Source organism: Meles meles, chromosome 2, assembly GCF_922984935.1.
Source record: "Meles meles chromosome 2, mMelMel3.1 paternal haplotype, whole genome shotgun sequence".
NCBI classification, from domain to species: domain Eukaryota; kingdom Metazoa; phylum Chordata; class Mammalia; order Carnivora; family Mustelidae; genus Meles; species Meles meles.
The window spans coordinates 131,007,410-131,028,899 of NC_060067.1; the positions used below are offsets into that span (position 1 = coordinate 131,007,410).

Sequence of the window (21,490 nt, forward strand, 5' to 3'; positions counted from 1 at the left end):
ATGTAGTTATTGTCCTTAAATACACTTTATGTAATCTTATAGGCTGTACATTCATACTTAAAGTTTTGCATCCATACTGACGCATGTGACGTAACAGATTCAGGGCGGTATCCCCTGCACAATGAAACTCTACAGTGTTAAAAAACAGCATATTAATAAAGTGCCATTTCATTAAGGGCTGTGCTCTTTTACTTTGATTTTGCTGGGTTTGTTTGAACAAGACAGTTGATTATTTAAGACCTATTGTCTTTTAAGGCTTTTAAGGGTGTTTTTCCCCCTCTTTCCATTTCTAAGCTTCCAAATTCTTGATTCTATCATGTTTCTTTTAGACTTCTCCCTTCTCCAGCTTTAAAAAATTTTTTATTTCTTTTACTGCTTTCCCAATATACCTTTTTTTTTTGTCATTGTAAATTTATTTGGTCGATGAGTGTTAAATGAATGTGAATAGTGTTGTCTGTTTGCTTAAATAAGAGTGTTGTAGGTCTTGGGCAGGTTATAATCCAAGGTTGATAGGTAATTCAGTGAAATATGTAAGACTTTTGTTTTAGAATATAAGCTCTTCAGAAGCTGGGGGAGGGGGCAGTCTTTCCATACTATTTAAATACTGCAAATAGCACACATATTTATAATATCTAAAATAGAATGTGAACTTTAGGATTGTCCAGAAAAGCTCTTATTATAGCTATTTTTTAAAAAAACCTCAATAATTAGGACACTTTTTATTGATTTTCACTACATGCAAATAGAACATTATGATTGGAGTCTGATTACTTCTAAAGAGGAATTTATTAGCTTTAGGAATGCAGACTTTGTTAACTAGATGGTGGGAAAGTTTTGTTTTAGCTTTCTTATTTGTATTGAATTTATAGCGTCTAGTTTTAGGTTTCAGTCTTTAAATAACTTTTAAAAGACTTGGGGGAAATAACAAGGATTGTAGATGAATAAAGTTGAAGACCATTAGTTTATTTGAAAGTTGATCACCAGAGGGCGGCACTTTAAATTTCTAATAATTGATAAATTTTTTAAAAAAGATTTTTATTTATTTATTTGACAGACAGAGATCATTCATAGGCAGAGAGGCAGGCAGAGAGAGAGGAGGAAGCACGCTCCCTGCTGAGCAGAGAGCCCGATGCGGGGTTCGATCCCAAGACCCTGGGATCATGACCTGAGCTGAAGGCAGAGGCTTTAACCCACTGAGCCACCCAGGCACCCCTAATAATTGATTAATTTTAGATTGGGACAATTTAGAGCTATAAATAAGGTTTTTATTTCCCCTTATCACATCATAATATTGTTTTAAGGACTATATTAAAGTATTTTAGGCTGAAAACCTCCTTAGCATCCTCTTAAGAAGGTTTTGAATTTCTTACCTAGTTGTTATCACTATTCCTTATCTGTGCCCTTAATATATGAAATTTAATTGCACATATAGTTTGAATTGTTCAGAAAGGTATTCCTAAGGCTACAGAAATTTTTTTCTTAATTAAAGAGGATTAAGGGACACCTGGATTGTTCATTGGTTAAGCATTTGGCTTTGCCTCAGGTCATGATCACCCCCGGGTCCTGGGATCGAATCCTGTATTGGGCTTCTTTCTTAGCAGGGATCCTGCTTGTCCCTCTGCCTCCCATTCCCGCTACTTGTTCTGCTCTCTCTCTGACAAATAAATAACATCTTAAAAAAAGAAAAAAGAGAGAGGATTAAGTTGAACCAAAGTAATATAAGACTTGTATACTGAAAAGTGTAAAACATTGTTGAAAGAAATTAAGGAAGACCTAAGTAAATGGCAGAACATCCCCATGCCATGGGTTGGAAGACTAACTGTTGTTAAGATGGCAGTATTACCTGAGTTATCTACTGACTCAGTGCAATCCTTATTAAAATTTCAGCTGGCTTTTTTTTTTTTTTTTTCCATGGATTGCCCACTCATGCCTTCTTCCTATGGGTCTTCCTCTGGGGTGAGGAGGGTGCAGTGGTGTCAGAGCCCAGAGGGCAGGGGAGGATCATGCATATGGCCTTCGCTGGATTCTGTGCCATGATTCAGTGCTGCTGTGGCCTCCTGCAAAAAAATAAAAATAATAAAAATTATAGTATGTGAATTATATCTCAATAGAACTCTTATTTTAAAACAAAACAAACAGGATCTGGGCAGCTGGGTGTGTCAATCAGTTAAGCGTCAGACTCTTGGTTTTGGTTCAGGTCATGGTCTCACAATAGTGGGAGTGGGCCCTGCAAGGGGCTCCAGGCTGCTCTTGGGAGCCCACTTCAGATTCTCCCCCCACCCTACACATGCACGAACACACTCTCTCTCTCAAAATAAATTTTCATAAGTTTAAGCCAATTTGTTTTATATTTTAATACCCTAGTCTATATCCCCAAGGTGGTTGAATGGATGACATTTGTGTGATTTAGCTTTTCTCTTGATTTTTCTTTTAAAAAGTCTAATAATTTCTATTTTTCTTTTCAAACAGGATTTGGAAATAGTATATTCCTATTTACATGGTATGGAAGCCTTATCAAACTTGAGAGAGCACCAACTTAGGTAAGTCATTTTACAATGACTAATAATGGGATGCTGGAGTTTTATATGATCCTTTATTATGGTTAAGTAGGTTTAGAGATAACTTACAAAAACTGCCTCATCTAGCCTCTGTACTTGGTATTATAAGTTTTACATCCTTACGATAACTTTTTGCCATTATAATAATTTTTGCCTTATAATAATTTCTGCCATAGTGATATCCTCTCTTCCTCTTTATCCCATTTCCCTCCCTCCTCATCTAAAGGAATAAACACTACTTGGTGAATACCCCAAAAGGATCGTTATTTGCTGTCCTTGCAAACAGAGATCTACATTTTAGCATTTAGATACATAGGAAACCAGAATGTTTTTAATCATTCAAAGAACAATTAGGTTCATTATTTTAGTATGTTTTAGGTCTTTGTATGGAATATATTTATGGCATTAAGTTAACTGCCGTTTTTTGGGAAGCACGTATAAAATCTTATTGATTCTATTCTACAGTGATAGAGTAAGCTTAATTATGGTTATCTGGGCTATACTAAAAGAACAAAAATATATAATCCAATGATTTTGTCTTAACTGGAACAGACTATAAAGGACCTTGGGAAGATGAATTATATATAAACACCAGGAAGTACATAGAGAGGGGTTTGTTTCTTCCAACTGTAGCTAGTTTTGATACTAGCGGTTTTTAATTATCAAAAGAATACTTTTTCTGTATATTTTCCCTTTACTCTTTAAACACTAATTAATTTGCGGGCATGTCAATTTCATATTTAGTTGTTAATTGAAAAAATTGTCAAGAGGATTGAGTACTTCTAAAATTTAATTTTTAATGAAAATCATTTAAATTAAAGTAGATTGCAGGTTAAGTGTTTAAATATTCAAGTTTTATTGTAAAGGGCAAAACCATTGGGAATTTAGAAGATGGCTCATATTAAAGTAGGAATGATCTTTAAAGGGTCTTTCATCTTGTGTTTTGGTGACAACTACCCTAAGAAGAAATTTTAGTACTATTTGATTGAATGTAGTTAATCTGCAAGTGCAAATGGAATTATGTAATGAGCAAATATAAATGGCACATCCCCATGTGTGTATAAAACCACACATGGATAATATTTAAATAATGTTTACACATATTGATTATATAATGTATGTCTATAATTTATGTGGTTATAAAATTATTTAGGTAACAGGGATTCTGTGCAATAGAACAAAGACAGTTTTAATACTTCTTTTGGAAATTTTCAAAATTACGAAAGTAAGTAGTGTGATGAAGCCCATTAATCCATCAACCCAACTTTAGAACCACCAATTTTCCACTGTTTCAAATGGAAATTTTTTGGGTAGAAATAACTGATTAATTCAGTGGTATAGTTGAATCTATTTATACTTTAGAAAGTCTGTTTTGGAGACTATACAGTTTTGTTTGTTGGCATGAGCTTACAGGGAGGGAACTTTAAGATGTTTATCTTACTCTGTTTATGTTAAAAATCATTTGTTTCTGATATTTATGGAAAATATCTGCTGAAACTAACTTCAGTCTTTTTTAGAATATGATCAAGATACCAACATGATTAATAACAAAAAATAGAGGTACAGATAAATACAGTGACTTGGATAAACTACTTTACAGTAGCTACCATTTCTAGGAAAAATATATCTTATTTAGATAATATATTTTGTTTGAATTTTATACATAAAAATGTTATCCCTGGGATTAACAGAGAACAGTTAAGACTTCCACATAATGGAGCTTTCCAGTTTTAGAAATGAAACAGCAGCACTTAATCAAGATTTGAAAGTTTATTTATTCAGTGTTGGGTAATAGAACATTAGTCTTCTCTGAGGGACAGCAGAGGCTTTCATTTATTTGAAAACTACAGCTTTGCATTATTGTGGCCCACCCACGTGTAAGCGGTAAAGTGCTTCTGAGTGTTAATTGGTGTGCAGTAATGACCATGTTGCTGTAAGATCACATATTCTGTGCAGTGTATAGGTTTTCAGGTCTTCAGTTAAAAACTATATTTTTTCAACATTTTATTTTTCTAACATTTACTCCCTGAATCCACATGGATTAAAAGCAGCATATTTGCCAAAAGGGCAGAGGATGCTATAGTTAGGAGAGGAGGCCAAAAATCTGAGAGAGCCGAGTAACAGTCTGTACCTATTCAGTGCTGGAAAAAAGAGCCTGCTGAAATATATATTCTTTAGCATTACAGGTAAGTGTGATTATTGTTATATGAACAGTTTTAGATCATTAAGAAACCACTAAATTATGCTTAGTATGCTCTTGAAGAATTCAGGGAATATCAGTGTGCTTTTTGTAAATCATCCTCCAGTGGTGTTCAAAGATGACCACCAGTTTTAGTACTTTCCCCATTTATTTGTCTTATAGGAGATTCATTGTGATTCTCTGAGGGCACTGGTTAGGTTGATTTATTCAGCCAACAGTCATTGATTGTGTGCCTACCATGTGCTGGACCCTGACATAAGCCATGGAGATACAGTAAAGTAGCCCAAGACTCTGCCATCATGGAGCTTATGTTCCTGGGGGGCAGACAAGATCTAAGTAAATGGGGGTGTGTTGTTTCATTCAGATGTTAGTGTTTTCAGCATGGTGCAAAGCCATAGCTCAGGAGACTCAACCAAGGGTGGGTGATAGTCTGCTGAGGCTGAAGAAAAGACCCAAAAGCAGTGATTGAGACACAAGTTCATGGAGGGAACTTATGTATAGGGAATCCAAGAAAAGTAGACTGGACAAAACACCTACTTCTGGGACCCACAGGCAATACGTTTTTATAGTGTAGCAACTTAGTCTAGCAGCTGTCTATAGTCCTTTCCCTCCTTCCATGGCCAGCATTCCAACTTGCTCAGGGCCCACCATCCAGTCCCTCTGGGTTGGCCACCCCTGGAGCCCCAACCTTGAATGCTGAGCAACATGTTCTTGTACATACTTTGCTTGATAGGAAAATAAAGGGAGGGTGAGATCTCTGTATTCTCAAGATAGTGATTCACAGAACATTTGGAGTGTGCTTGTACAAACTAGCCTTCTACCATGTACCATATACTCCACCTGTCCTACCCTGGTTGGTCCATACTTTTTGTTGTTGTTGTCAAGAGGTGGTGGCAGGGAAGGGCAGAGGGAGAGGGAGAGACAGAATCTTAAGCAGGTTTCATGATCCTGAGATCATGACCTGAGATGAAGAGTCAGATGCTCAAATAACTGAGCCACCCAGGTGCCCATGGCCTGTACATTTTTAAATTTTCTCTTCTTTCACAATGTCTGTAGGGCCAAGTATGCCGAGGTACATTGCAACTAAATCCTACAACAACAGTACAAGCCACAGTATCCAAATAATAGGAGAACACAAATGGCTAAGAAATTCTAGAAACAGGGGCACCTGGGTGGCTCAGTGGGTTAAAGCCTCTGCCTTCGGCTCAGGTCACAATCTCTGGGTCCTAGGATCGAGCCCCACAATGGGCTCTCTGCCTAGCAGGGAGCCTGCTTCCTCCTCCTCTCTCTCTCTCTCTCTCTCCCTCCCTCCCTCCCTCCCTCTCCCCTTGTGATCTCTGTCTGTCAAATAAATAAATCTTAAAAAAAAAAAAAAAGATCTAGAAACATTTTGCCAGAGGAAGCCTGCAGTCACTGAGAGGGAGGGGAGAGTTTACTATATACCCAACAGTTGGTTTTATTCTGTATAGAAGCTATGGTCAGGACCCAACTGGCAAATAGGTCCCCCATGCAGAGTCTAAAGGCAAAAAGTTAAGCTGTTCCATAGCCACCAGAAGAGGCAAGTCATGATTGTTTAATAGAAAGCAGGAGGTGGTTTTGTTCTGGGATAACACCACCCATGATTGTGGTTTGACTTCAGGTTTATAGTACCCAATTGTTGGCCTTCCCTCTGTTACACAGTGGGACGGATCTGAAAAGGATGGTGGGGGTATAATAATGTTCCATAAGGTGATTATGATAGTGTCTTTTTTTTTTTTTTTTTTAGAGGGAGAGAGGGGGGAAAAAACTGCTAAGCAGGCTCTGCACCCAGCATAGAGCCCAGCATGGGGCTCAAGTCTCAGAACCTGAGATCATGACCTGAGCCAAAATCAAGAGTTGGGTGCTTAACTGACTGAGCCACCCACGTGCCCCAATAGTGTTATTTTTTTATGAGAAGCCTGGGCTTGTGTACCTTCATTGTTTTTGGTGGAGTGGGATGAAGAAATGGGGTGATGGGTATAGGTTCTGTTCTATTCCTATTCTCCACTGGGCCAAAAACCTGAACCACTGTGGACTTCTTTGTCACTTCCAGGGCCATTTAACTATATGTTCCCCTGTAGATGGATCTTGCAGCGGGGACAATAGAAGGTTATCTTTTGCCTCTACTTGCAGCAGAGAACATCCTTCCTGCATACTGTCTACTTGTATTCTAAGATTGACATCAGGTCCTTGAGTGAGTAGAGTGTAGGCACTGGACTGATTAGAATGTACATGTTAATTTAATGCCCATATAGCTGTTGACAGGTAGCTTGTCTAGAGGGCCAATGAATGCGTTTCTTGTTGCAGTTGTTGTTTCAACAGCCAGTTCACACGTTCTGTCAGTCCAGGTGCAGTGGGATTGTATGGTAGATGGAAATGCCAATGGATATGTTGAGTGTTGGCCCACTCTTGCACTTCGTGTCGTGTAAACTGGGTCCCCGCCTTGGTCACTGTTGATATCAGTGGTACCCCATAGGCAGCACAGCTGTTCTAGACTGCGGATGTTAGCCTTCTGGTTAGCATGCTTACTGGAGTAGGCTTGTAGGAGTCCTGATTAAGTGTCAGTACACATCAAAGTATAACAGCAGCCATCAGAGAAAGGGTAGTGGACCACTGTAATCAGTCTGCCATCTCTGAATGGGGTGCCACTCCCTTGCTATTTGCCCAGTGTCTCTTGGCAGAGGTCATGGTTGTTTCTGGGCACAGGTTGAGCATTGTTAGCAGATGGTTACCATGTCTTATAACACCACAGTTAGCTCCAGTTCTTAGCAATGGCCCACAAGTTCTGTTGTCCTTGATGTCCTGTCTTCTTGTATAGCCAGGTGGTAACATCTTCTGTTGGCATCTCTTCTAGGAGGCAGCCATGGGCCAGCTAATCAGCTTGTTAGTTATCAGGTGGGGTGCATACTGTGTGTGCATCTATGTGGCCAGTAGTGATGTTCATACCTCATAATTGCTGGAGAATGTCCTTCCACATGTTGCCCCAGAGTGGGTGCTCCACTACCTTCTAGTCCTGTGCCTTCCATTGGAGAAGCCCCATGGTCAGTTCTCTGTGTATATAACAGAGGAGAGCACCCATGCTGCTCACAGTTTGGCCCATTGACTGCTATGTCTAGTGCTAGAGTCTTTGAAGATTCTTTCAGTTGAGGGCTGGATGGAATGGTCATCCAGGCGCAGGGTTTGACCCTTGCTGAGCCATCAGTGTACCAGGCATGCTTAGGGATGGGCCTGTCCCCGTCCAGCACAAAATGATGGCAGCCATGGTGGCTCTGCTGTGTCAGCCAATGGCTGTGACATGAGTTACGGGGCCAAGAATGGAGTACAGCTCCACACAAAGGGGGCTGTGTGTTAAGGTACTACATTGTTGAAGGTAGGCATGCCATTCAGCTAGTTTGGGGCTGCGTGCTGCCTGATTTGGGCTTTTAGAATGTACTCTTCAGCAATCCTGCTGTAAGATATTCAATGTGAACAGTTACTGGGATCCCTTTAGTTATGTTTCCTACTTACCATGAGGCATGGTAAATAGCACACAGCTATTATTCTAAAATGCTGTATTGGGTCTCAGCTCCTTTTTATAAATGTGAACAGAAACCTGATAGCACACGTTTGTGCCCTTGCTGTTGCCACAAGCTCCATCCAGACCCTTCTGGGTAACTGGTTGCATCCAATTCATATGGCTGTCCCTGTACGAGAATCCTTAAGGCTTCGATGTATTTAATAACCATTTTGGCTTGTTTAAATGCTTGCCTTGTCTTTGAGGACTAGTCCCATTCAGCTCCTTTTAAAACCAGTCTATGAAGGGGCAGAAGCCGGTGAGCCAGGCAAGGGGTAAACTGAAGCCAATACCCTAAGAGATCTGTGAAAGTTTGTAACTGCTTTGGGATGGTGGGGCATGGGTGTACCTGTATTTTATCAACACCTGCTGCAGAACCATCTTTTGTCTTATCCAGTGAGCCAGGGCCTTGTATTTTGTTTTTGTTGACTGCTCATCCTTGACTTGTTAGGTGAGAAGGCAAGTGTCTGGTGCAGTGGACTGCAAAGTAGAAAAAGACTGAGAAGTTAACATTAGATCATCAGTGTCATGAAACAGACAGACCGACCACCTCTGGAATTGCCTAGTGACTTAGGTCACTGGCTGCCAAGCTGTGGCAAGTCGTGGGGCTCTATAAATACCCCTGTGGTAGGATGAGGAATGTTTGTTCTTACCAGGTCAAAGTGGATTGCTCTTTGCTTTCTGGGGCTATGGGAATACTGAGAAAGGTGCTAGCCAGGTCTAACACATAATAATATGTACCTAGAACTTCCCCAATTCAAGTCAACAAGTGACATGATGTTGGGCACAATTGCACGAAGAGGGGTACCGCCTTATTTAGTTCTCTGTAATCCACAGTCATTCTCCACATTCCATTTGGTTTCTTCACATGCCAGATGAGACTGTTACATAGACCATGAGTTGATCATATAATGCCCACATTGGCTAATTCCTTAATCATGCCTGTGATTTCTTCATGGTCTCCTGGGAGGTGATATGGTTTAATTGCCATCATCCTCTGTGGGACAAGTAATGTTATAGCTGTCTATTTTGCATCTCTTCTTATTATTTGTTTGACCAAGTGCACCCTCAATTTGAATTCCCCTGCAGTAGTCTGTAGTGTTAGTCCTGAGAGGACATCCATTCCTAGAATATATTTGGGTATTGGGGTTATATTCACTGAATGGGGCTTTGGGGAGAGCTGTCCTGACTGTAGTTGCTGTAGTCTGCTTCATTTAGATGATACCACCCCCCCATCATCATTGATGGCAGAGATGGAACTTTGAAAGTAGTTATTTCCATAAAGGAGAGTAAATTTGGTACCAGTTTCAACCAGAGCTAAAACACTCTGTTTCTATTAGACCAATATATGGTAAGTTCTACATGTGATTGACATGTGGCTCCAGTCCCCAGACACCCAGGTGACAGCAGCTCGAATCAGCAGTCCATGTCCTTTGCCTCTTCCCTCATTCATAGAGAAAGCGCCCATCATCCTCCCTCTGAGGGTGCCCTTTGTAAATTGCTATTCAGGTTTTTAATTTCTGCCAGAGCCCAACGAGGACTGCTTTGGATTGTTTGTCTGCTTTCTTAAGGCTGGAGGCGGAGGCGGGGGGTGGGGTGGGGTGGGCGGTGGCGGTCTGTGCTGCCCTACCTCTTACTACGTCTGGCAACAGGTAACATGCATAGCCCTTTCCTTTGTTTCCTTCTGCTGTGAGTCCCTTTCCTTCATTCCTGCCTTTCTGATACCTCTTTTTCTGACCTTTTCTGTTTCCCTCACATCTGTGGCAGCCCGCTCAGCCCATGATACAGGCTACCCCATTAGTGGGTCAAGATGGACATGAGTGCCCCCGACCAATGATTGGGGGCAGACTGTACCACCATATCTTTAATATCTATGGCAAACAGTTCCTTATCCAGACCTCTGTAAAGCTCTCGTAGGATGTGCTGGAGCTCTTCCATAGTCTCCCTTCATAAAGGGAGGTCAGCACACCCTGCCCCCATTAGGCCAAGCTAATTTACAGTGCCATACCACCTAGGAGGGTAAAGGGTAATGTAGCCTTCACTGAGGATGCTTTGGGGATGCCACTTTAAAACAGGGCGTGTTGTAATGAACGCCATCTTGGACATTCCTGACGAAAAGCAAACTGCCTTCCGTGCCCATGTCTCATATACTGAGCAACCATAGCACCATGGATTCCCTTCATTTCTGTCTGAATTTATCTTCCAATTCTACCAGTTTGGCAGGTACATAGTCTTTCACTGTGGTTAGGCACAAGCAGGTTCCAGGGTTCTACACTTATGGGCATGGATGCTCTGTTTTCATTTTGGCTAGTAACAAGAGGCTGAGCCAAGAGAATGGGAATTTTTATGGACTCAGTCCATTAGTCTCTTCCTCAGTAGAACTCTTAGTTGGCTCCCACGATAGCCATAGGAACTCCTTTGCCAGGGCAGTTTACCACCCTTCAGTTGGGTCATTCTGTGTGCCAGAGTTATTAATTTTAAAATCTTGTTTCCTCAAGTCAATTATCAAGTCTCTGCAGTGTCATTTATGTTAATCAGAAATCCTCTCTAAAGGCAGTTTCTCCTTACTTTCTTCAAGACTGTTACACAGATAGGAGGGGTCACCCAACTATGGCAGCTGAACATTGATCCTTTTCTTAGTCACATTTAACTTGGTCAAAATTTCCTTTAGACGCTTTGGTATTTTCAGGGATATCCCTGTACTCATGTGGTGGGCTTATCCAATCAAGGATAGTGGCTATAGGGCTCCACATATATGTGAATGGCCAACCTCGGATTTCCTTTGCAAATTTCCCTGTTCCATTTCCCACATGTTGGTGCTCATGTGTTCCCCCCCCCACCCCACCCCAGCTTCCTGGCTGGCTCACCACTTGTGTAGTCCATATTCCTGACAGACTCTAAGCCAACGGTGGATGATTGTCCTGTGAGGCCAAAGAAATGACCTGGAGACAGCCAATGAGAGAGGTTTATTGGGGAGAACTTATTATAGGGAGTCCTGAAGTGTCAGCCTAGACACAAAGCATCTGTTGCAGAGATCTACATGCAGCACGCTTGTATTCTATAGCAACCAGCCTAGCAACTCTCTGTAGCTCATCCCCTTCCCGCATGGCCACTGTTCCAAGGAGCTCAAGGCCTGTCATCCAGACACTCTTTTTTACAAAGGAGATGCTTCTGGTCAGTCATCCCCCAGTGCTCTGACCTTGAATGCTGAACATTTTCTTCTATACATTCTGCTTGGTGGGAATATAGAGGGAGGACAGGATCTCTGTAGTCCCAAGATCGTGATTAGTGGGAGCATTTAGGGTGTGTTTGTACAAATAAGTCTTCCAGCACTTACCATACACGTAAGAACGGGTGCTGGACTGCTCTGACTTTGTAGTCAAAGGAGGTAACATTTGAATCAGGGCAGCTATGCAGAAATCTCCACAGTGTAGTGATGCCCCAGATACTCTGCCATGGGAATAGGCTTTGTGCATGAAGGCACCAAGGATAAGGAGTTTGGATTTCTTCCGTAGGTAGTGGAAATCAAGAGCAGAAGTATGAGATGATCTGACTTAACATTTAGAAAGATTTCTCTAGAAGTCATGTGGAGAATGGACAATAGGTGTACAAACGTAGAAGCTATTGTCTATATTTGTAGACTTGGTCAATTTGAGAGGATATTTTGGAAACAGGTGCTGGCAGAGAGATGGGATATGAAGAAAAGGGAGGAGTCAAGGGTAATGACTCAAGATTTTTGGCCTAAACAATTGGGTACTACTGATTGTAGGAAAGCAAATTCTTGGGAAGGAAATTTAAGATCTGTTTTGGACATTTTGAACATAAAACCACTGCTATACAGCCAATGGCTATGTTGAGTAGACCTTTAGATGAGTTTATATCATGGTGAGAGACTAGGTGTGGGGCATTGTTTGGAAAGTCATCTCTTTATAGGTTAAATTTAAAATCACAAACTGGATGAGATTACATGGTGCAGAGGAGAAGAGGTTGACAGGAATTGATAACATTTAGAAGATAGGTAGAGGAATGGAATGGGGGAGAATCCAAAGGAGACAGACAAATATGACTAAGAAGTTAAGAGGAAAACCAGAAGACTGAAAACAGGAAGCCTTGAGAAGATGATGATGTAAGGAAAAAGGGAGTCAGCAAATACTGCTGAGAAGTGGAATTAAGATAAGGACAGAAAGGATTTAGATAACATAGAGCATGCTAATAAAGTTTAGAGCCTTTCTTTGGAGTTTCAGGGAGCAAATGATGGAGAAGTGCTAAGAGGGTGAGGAAATGGAGAGAGAATAATATATGTGCAGTCCAAGAAAGGAGTACCTGTCACGGGAAAAGCAAAATGTGGATAATAGTTGGATGAAGATGTGTGATCAAAAGAGGTGTCCCGGGGCGCCTGGGTGGCTCAGTGGGTTAAAGCCTCTGCCTTCGGCTCAGGTCATGATCCCGGGATCCTGGGATCGAGCCCCACATCAGGCTCTCTGCTCTGCGGGGAGCCTGCTTCCTCCTCTCTCTCTGCCTGCCTCTCTGCCTAGTTGTGATTTCTCTCTGTCAAAAAAAAAAAAAAAAAAAAAAGGTGTCCCCCTTCCCCACACAACAGTTGATGCTAAGATATGTTTATTTAGTAAAGGAAGTGACTTAGGAGAGAGGTAGAAATGGATGGTGATGTGGAGAAGGAGGTAAACCTGAAGGAATGCAGGGTCTACTGTAGAAGGAATGAGATTCAGTGAAGAGGTTGGGGCAAGGATCCTTCATTCTAATGGGAAACAAGACAGAGATGCTATTAATTTAAGACCACTTATTTTTAGACCATTAATTGTGACTCTTTTTTTAAATTTAAACTTTATTTTATTTTTTCAAAGTTGCAAGATTCATTGTTTATTCATCATACCCAGTACTCCATGCAATATGTACCCTCCTTAATACCCACCACCAGGCTCACCCAACACCTCTTACCTTTTCTTATGAATTGGTGTGATTCAATCTCTGTGTTAATGATGTGTATTCAAGGTTTGATGCTGCCTCTTGGAGTTAGTGACATTCAGTTGGAATGTTTCACATAAGGGATTGAGAAGACCTCTGAAATAGGGTGGTAGTAGGAAGAACAAGGAAAAAGAATATCTAAGAGAGTTGTCATTTTCAAGTGAAAAATCAAGAGTGTGGTGTTAATTGGATTTAGCAAACAGGAAGAATTAATGTGGGTTGATCAGGTTCACAAATTGGAAGACCACTAACCCCAGTGACCAAAATGGAGGTGCTGTTGAAATAATTACTTCTATAGCCAATTTTTTTATTTGCTAGTTCCTTCAAAAGAAGGAATATTTATTTTCTCTTTCGCATTTCTGTGTTTTATGGAAGTTTTACTTGGGCTTAATATAATAGGATGCTTCTTGAAGATGCTGTTCTTGAGGTAATTTTGAATATTTAAACATTAATACATGTTTTCCATAATTTCCATAATTTTTACCTCAGGGATGAATCAGCCAAAATAACAAATCTTTAAGTTGTAAAACCTCCATTTAGTCATTAGTCATAAATATACTGAGTTAATAAAAGCCTACTTTTGTCTGAAATTACATACTGGTAAGTAACATTAACATGAATGACATTACCATTTTTTAAATTAATAGGTTCTCCCTTCTAATTTTTAGGTTCTTTTCTCATTTTCTGCTTACCTTGGAGAACATTAATTTGCTCACATGTCATTTACAAAGTGTAAAACACGTACTATTTTGTTCCTTATAAAATAAACATGGCAAAATTGACATCTAACGAAATGGTTTTTTTCTAGCATCACTATACCAGATTTTATCTTACTATATTTTGTTAACGTGGGTACCAAAAATATTTATCTTGAGGCTAATAAGTGATTGTGGCAATCCATATAAAGTAATCTTAACTTTCTAGACTACGTGGCTCTTTCATCTTTTTAACCTAATAGAATGTTTTCTCATGACATATATTGAACTCATGTCTGTTTTGTTTTGTTTTTACAGGTTAATGTGTGAGACTGTGAGATATGAAAGACATGAAGCAAATGAAGTTTTATACTAGTAGGTGTTTTCTTTCTCTTTGTACAGTGTATACTGCAATACCTAAATAATTTCTTAAAGTTTCACAAAAATATTAGTAACAGCTAGGTCAGTCTTACCTTAATATTGCATTAACCTATTTTTTGTAATTTAGAAATGTAGAACATTTCAACTATTACCTGCCATAAAGTAAAAATTTACCATCCAAATTTACCAACTTTGCTGCTAAGTTCCCATCTATAGCTATATATCTCTCACTTGTGGTTCAGAGATATTATTTAATATTATGGATATTTTGACATTTTTATCATTGCAAAATAAGAAACAATGTGGTCTTTCCAACAGAACAAAATACATGTTCCCATAACCACATCAAGTGAGATTTAATGATAGCATAAATGTCATATTTTAGTTTGTAACCTTTTCAGAAATAGGAAAATAAGCTGCCCACATCTCTTTGGGCTTATTTTGTTCTATAAATAATATGGATATTTCTTTCAAGATGTGTAACATATTCCTTGAAAAAATTACAGTAATTTTCTTAAGAATATGATAAACATATAGCAGGTAAATATATTATATTAAGAACATATAAACTGGTTTACTGCACATATTATTTTATTAATGTTTGCCATGATTGGCTGTTGTTCTGTTGACTTTCCATTTTTCAAAGCACTATTAAATAAATAATTACTACTTTCCATGCATATTATAGGGAATATTTATTGAAATAAATGAAATACAGCTTCTCCCCCTTAGGGAAGCTGTAATTACAATCTCTTAAAGGAGGTAGAAATAGAATAAAAGGAAAACAACAACAACAACAAATAACCAACCAGAGGAACTGAGAAAATGGATAGGTCCTAAGGGCTGAAGAAGTGCAAGGGAAGCCCTGAAGGGAATGGGGAGAGTCTTAGAGAAGTGGCCCTTTGAATTAGGTCTCAAAAGTGTATCTGGTGGTCTAGAGAGACTTTCTTGGCAGAAGGAAGAGTAAATATGGGGACACAGAGAGGAGAAGGGCCTTGTCTGATGTTCTGAATGCTGTGGCAAGTTTAGGGCCACTGACATGTGGGTGGGCATCAAGATAACAAATTGAGAGAAGAGTCAGGCCACAGTCATATTTGCTTGTGAATGTATTGTTAAAAGTAACCAGTTGTGATTCTTTAGGCAATTGGAAATGAGTTTTTTCCCTTCTAAATAACATTTTATTATGGGAAATTGCAAATGTTTGCAATATTAAAGACAGCAGTATAATGGACCCCCATGTATATATCATCCAACATTGTTAACTGATGGCCAATTATGTTTCATCTCTTACTCCCCCTTTCCCACCTCCAGCTAGATGATTTATAACTAAATCCTGACATAACAATTCATCCATATCAATTTTGATATGTATCTTTATCTTTAAAAGATAAAGACTTAAAAAAACCTAACCACAATACCCTCATCAAACCTAAAAAAAATTATTCTTTAATATTATGAAAACATTCAAAATTTCTTTGTCTAAAAAAATCTTTTTTTTTTTTTTTTTACAGTTTATTTATTGGTTGATGTTTTTTTAAATCTGTTTTAATCTGTAGCCATGTGGCCAGTTTTCAAGCAGCAAAATGATGTGACCAAATGCCTCCTCATCCTTCCCCTTAAAGATGATACCTGTGTCTCTCTGAAAAGAGGTGGATTAGATTGAGTGGCTGGGCAGGGAGATTAGTGAGGAGACAGTCGAAGTAATCTGAGGGAGTAAAGCTTGGACTGAGGCTAACTGAAAGAATGGGGAAGTCAGGGATGGGTGATCTGATCTGATCTAGGATGATTCTTAGGTTGTAATGTAGGAAACTATGACATCCAGAGGCTGTTTAACAGGCATTTGTAAATATCTAGTCTAGAGATTAAAAGAATGTATATCAAATATAGAAGAATAGTAAATAACCAGGATGTATTTGTTAATGGGAAAACTAACAAGAGTCAAGTGCTTTTAACGTATTTATTCTTGAAGAAATTAAGATATAAATATTTTAGAATATTTGTTTCTTTTAGGAGCAATTAGAAGCTATCAGTGGAGGGGCGCCTGGGTGGCTCAGTGGGTTAAGCCGCTGCCTTCGGCTCAGGTCATGATCTCAGGGTCCTGGGATCGAGTCCCGCATCGGGCTCTCCGCTCAGCGGACAGCCTGCTTCCCTTCCTCTCTCTCTGCGTGCCTCTCTTGTGATTTCTCTCTGTCAAATAAATAAAAATCTTAAAAAAAAAAAAAAAAAGCTATCAGTGGAATGGGATGTACAAATGTCAGGGTTGGAAATCTGTGAGGAATATTATTAACATTTATTGAAGCAGTGGCAGTAAGTGTCAACTCTCTATTCCTTTGTTGTCACCACCTCCCCTTTATTTTTTTATTTTTATTTATTTATTTTTTTAAAAGATTTTATTTATTTATTTGACAGAGAGAGATCACAAGTAGACAGAGAGGCAGGCAGAGAGAGAGAGAGGGAAGCAGGCTCCCCGCTGAGCAGAGAGCCCGATGCGGGACTCGATCCCAGGACCCTGAGATCATGACCTGAGCCGAAGGCAGCGGCTTAACCCACTGAGCCACCCAGGTGCCCAACCACCTCCCCTTTAAAACATGGTTTTGGTAGTATTGTTGATGAGGTCATAGCAGACATTGAACAAGGACTTCCTATCTCTCAATAGTATAATAAGTGCTTTACATGCATTAACTTACTTCTTATAGTTTGCCTTTTGGGGTAGATGTTGTCATCACCCTAGTTTTACACATGAAGGAGCTCAGGCTTTTAGGGGCTAAGGAACTTGGAGCTTGCCAAGGTCTCATTGTTGAAAATGGAATCTGGATTTGAGCCTAGACCTTGTGATTCTGTCACCTTAGCTGTTACCACTCACCAGCTTTTACTAGCCATTTTCATGCCATGGTAAGAAATGGCACCCTGAGAAGCGCTATTGCTTGTGTGCGAGTCAGTATGAGCACATCATCCATCCCTGTTGCCGGGTTTCCTGGGGTGATGAAACCCACCATCTGTTCTGCCTCTATTATCTTGAGTCCCTAGCAGTGATTACTTATTATGCATTTAAGTTGAAGGTAATTTACAGTGTCTTTAAATATACCTGAGTTGGTTGTTTTTTTTAAGTCAGTTTAGACAGTGAATGTGAGTTATGCTGATAATGCAAAGCCATGTTTAAGATAATCCTAAAAAGATTGCATTTAGGCTAGAATTTGTATATAAAGTTGATAATAGCAGTTGCTCATTTTTGACTAGTTAGAATAAGGTGACAGCATTAGTAACAATGAAAAGTCTGTGCATATTCAGGAGATCATGATTTCCTAAGACCAAAAATTCAGAGACTAATTATAGATCACTTAATCAGATCCCTAGTAGTTGGCCAGTCTTGTGATGAAGGGTAATTGGAACGTTTTCTGCTGTGATCCTTGAATAGACATGTTTCTGCTGTTACCAGTTCGTGTAAATGCAGTTTGGAAAATTACAGAACATTTGTATTTGTGGTGCATATAAGTCTATGATAATAGTATCCCTCTTTGGGGGGCCTGTTGTTATTAACTCATGAGGGAAATGACTTGTCTGTTCTTGTTCTCCCTCAAGCTCTAAGAATGTAGTGTAGCCAGAATATCAAAGACTTTTGAGACTTTGGTTTTATGACCCAGTGATGAGTATTTTCTTTTTCTTATTCTGTTTGTGTGCTGGTAACTTCTGAGTCTATGGTTTTAATAATTTCACCAGGTAAATATAATATTCTTTTGATCCAACTCTGTACCTCTTTTTTCTCATCTATAAAATGGGAACAATAATAATAGTACCTACACTGTAGTGTTGGTGTGAGAACAATATCAGTACTGTGTGTACTGTATCAGTACAGTATGTAGAGCATTGCATATATAGTAAGTGCATAAAAATTTTAGCTGCTTCTCAGAGAGTGTGCTGAGATTCTCTCCCTCTGTCCCTCTCCTCACCTACTCCCCTCCCCCTAAAATAAAAAAAAGAAATCTTCAAAAAAAAGTTAGTCATTGTCATCATCAGTGTTTTGATAATTTACATTTTGGTCTCCCAATTTTTTAGTTGCTTTAGACTTTCGTTTGGAAAGCATTATGGTAGTAATGTCTAACTGCCATGGTGTTATTGTTTTAGCATAAACCAACAGGATGACAAAAATGCTCTTTAAATTGTATAGAGATTAGGGGGAGAATTGTGGTTCTGATGAAATTGAACTTTAAAAAATTTAGAATTGACCATTTACATTCTAGTATTTCTGTATGAGAAAGATAAGATTAGTTGAACTTTATACAGTGGATGAGAATATCAGGTGATTTCTGCCTTTCTTTCGTTTGTTATCTGCTATATTTTATCTGTATTTTGCTCACTGGGGAATAGAGTTGGATAATATAAATTCCTAAGGTGATGGACTTTAATTTAGAGATATTTTACTTGAAGAATTTAATTCCAGAAATGAGATAAACAATGTGTCCTTTCAGCATTAGTTTTTCTTTAGTGGCCAACCATCCTCATTTTAATTTATAGATACATTTGAAGTGCTAAAAGCCTTTAGATCAGAAATTCAACCATTACAGCTTTTCATAAGTGTACACACACATCACATATCCACAGTATAAATATGTGTAACTCTATCTCTGTACTCATTTTCCACATATATGTCTGCCTGAATCCTTTAGTTTCCGAAAGAGTTTCCATAGCATTTTGTGAAGGAGTTTCTTTCCTTATTGTAGGAGAGGAAATTGTTCCAAAAAAGAAAAGAAAAAAAGCATTAAGGCCTGTTGAGTGTCTTCAAGTATTTTGATTTAAATCTGTAAATGTGCGATTTAGAACCTCAAGCCTCAGCTCAGCCCTTATTGCTTGTAGCAGTCTTTTCATTTGTTGACTTGGTTTCCTGTTTTTACAGCAGCTATCCTGAATTGTTTCTTCTCTATTAGGCCACCAAGCCCTCCCACTCCTCCTCAAGGGAGTTTGCTTCAGGCTCCACTTTCTGTTCTCGAATGCCCAATTTGTCTGGCTGCTGGTGCCTCCTGTCTCTCCCATCCCTCCAGGGGAAAGAGGGGGTCCATTTCCCTGCACAGGGTGGTTATTCCTCTTTTCTTCTGTGCTGCTGACCTCTCCTCCCACCTCCATCCCTACAGACTCTAAATGTCTCAGTCTCTGCCATACATAAGAATGTTCTTTGACTCTTTGGCACATATCCAATTACTGTGCTGCTTTTTCCTTCCTGATGTGGCCAAGCATTTATTTTATTTTACATTACGCACTGATTAGCTAGGTTGCTTTAGCTTCCCACTTTAAAAAACAAACAAACCCTAAAAAACCCCCCAATGTTTCAAATCTCCTTTTTTTCCTAGCAACATGTAATCACAATTTTTAAGTGTCTTTCTTGTCCATGTTTCCATAATTTTGCTATACTTGTATGTGTGTATGAAGAAAATGGTGAAACCCAGGATTTTCATTTATTCAAAAGAATGATATTTTTAAAGAATTAACCCATGCACAGAATTGTAGTGCAAGGATGTTTGACCACCAGGCTTGACATGTTGTGAGGTACTCATGTGCCCTATGTAAGTATGAGAATTCAAATACACGCACCCCAGTGTGTGTGTATGTATGCACACCAACATATGGACTTACTTGAAAGATTGTTTTATGTACATATGGTAATACTTGAGGGCTTCTTAGCAATATTGGTATTTTAATATTTACTAGTAGTCTTTCAATAAAAATGTTTTGTTTTTGTGGTGAATGGAAGAGTAAATAACTTTCAAAACTGTATTTAATTTTAAACTCTGTCAGGGCAAGGACTATGGTTTCATTTGCCATGGCTAGTACAGAAATTTGCATTAATCTGTTCTGTTGTTTTTTTTTTTTTTTTTAATTTATTTCAAAGGAAGATACCCCTTTTCTAGATCAGCCAATAAAGACCTTCCTTATGGTCTCATTTTGTAATAAAAGAGCTGACTGCATATTTGATGTGAGATTCTTTGTGTCAATTTTCTGTGAAACTCCTTAGTGCATAAAGACCTCTGAACTCTCAAAAAAGCTGTTTGAGAAAATATATAGTTGGTAAATAAGGCTTCCTGCTTTCTGATAAGTGCGGGTTAGTAGTGCTGTAAATTGTTAGGCAGTATTATTGCACTTACTCCAGGACCTTGTTTAGTGGGTTGGGTAGATCTGGCTTTGGATTTGACTCCATTTCAGGATTTCTACAATTCTCTTTAATTTCTGAGCACCAGTTTTTTCTAGTCGAGGAACAGGTTTGTTGTGGAAAAAACAAAACAAAACAATACTGCAATGTGTAATTCTAAAAGACAATGCTTTATAAATTAATTTCATGACCCATTGGTAGTTTTCAAAACCATTAATTTTTTAGATTTGGCTCATCTTTTAAATTTGATAAATTATTTCTTGAGCCCTCCAAAATACCCCTCCACCCTTAATGTAGTGGAATGACCAATATATTGTAATAAATATGTAATCTGCATTGAATTTTCTTTCATTAAAAAAAAAAAAGTGTTCTGAGTAACTTCATGGCTCCCAAGGCATTACTCCTTCATTTCATTTTTTAAATGAATTTTATGTTTAAGAATGACTCCATTTATGAGCCTATAGGATTTCTAGCTTTACTAGTTCTTCAATAGTTTATAGTGTTCATTTTGCTGGTTAAGTAAATTATAATTAAAAAAAATGGATGCCTACTATATTCCTTATATATTCAAAATACTTTTTTTTTTTCAAAATAAAGCTGAAATAGCTTAATATTTTCATCAGTTTTCAGAGTTCTTCTGATTCTGTTTACTTTTTCATGGTTCTAAGCTTCTGTAATTGAGTGCTTTGAGTAGAGAGTAAGGATTTTCTGAAAAACTTAATGTTACAAGGTGCTTTTTTTTCCTTCAAGGTTTTTATTTATAAAAGTGAAGTAACTTCTTTATAATTTAGAACTCTTAGGAAATAGAATACAAAGTTACCCTCTATTTTTTAAATGTTTTCGTAAGTATGGGAATTTATGTATTTATATATGATTAAATATTATGAAGTATGATTTTATGATAAAATATTGCTTCTCTATAAGTTAGGAATATGAGTGCCAAGCAGTTGTAACTCTTGGTAG

General features: G+C 38.6%; 1 protein-coding gene across 11 annotated transcripts in view; it reads left to right on the forward strand.

Moving 5' to 3' along the window:
* Window positions 1-21,490, forward strand: part of RAPGEF2 (Rap guanine nucleotide exchange factor 2) — a 237,481-nt gene that overhangs the window by 65,985 nt on the left and 150,006 nt on the right. For all 11 annotated transcript variants that reach the window (XM_045991002.1, XM_045991024.1, XM_045991057.1 and 8 more), the window contains exons 2-3: window positions 2,470-2,540; window positions 14,326-14,382. In XM_045991002.1, the coding sequence (XP_045846958.1) occupies window positions 2,470-2,540; window positions 14,326-14,382 (128 nt within the window). The remainder of the gene's footprint in view (window positions 1-2,469; window positions 2,541-14,325; window positions 14,383-21,490) is intronic.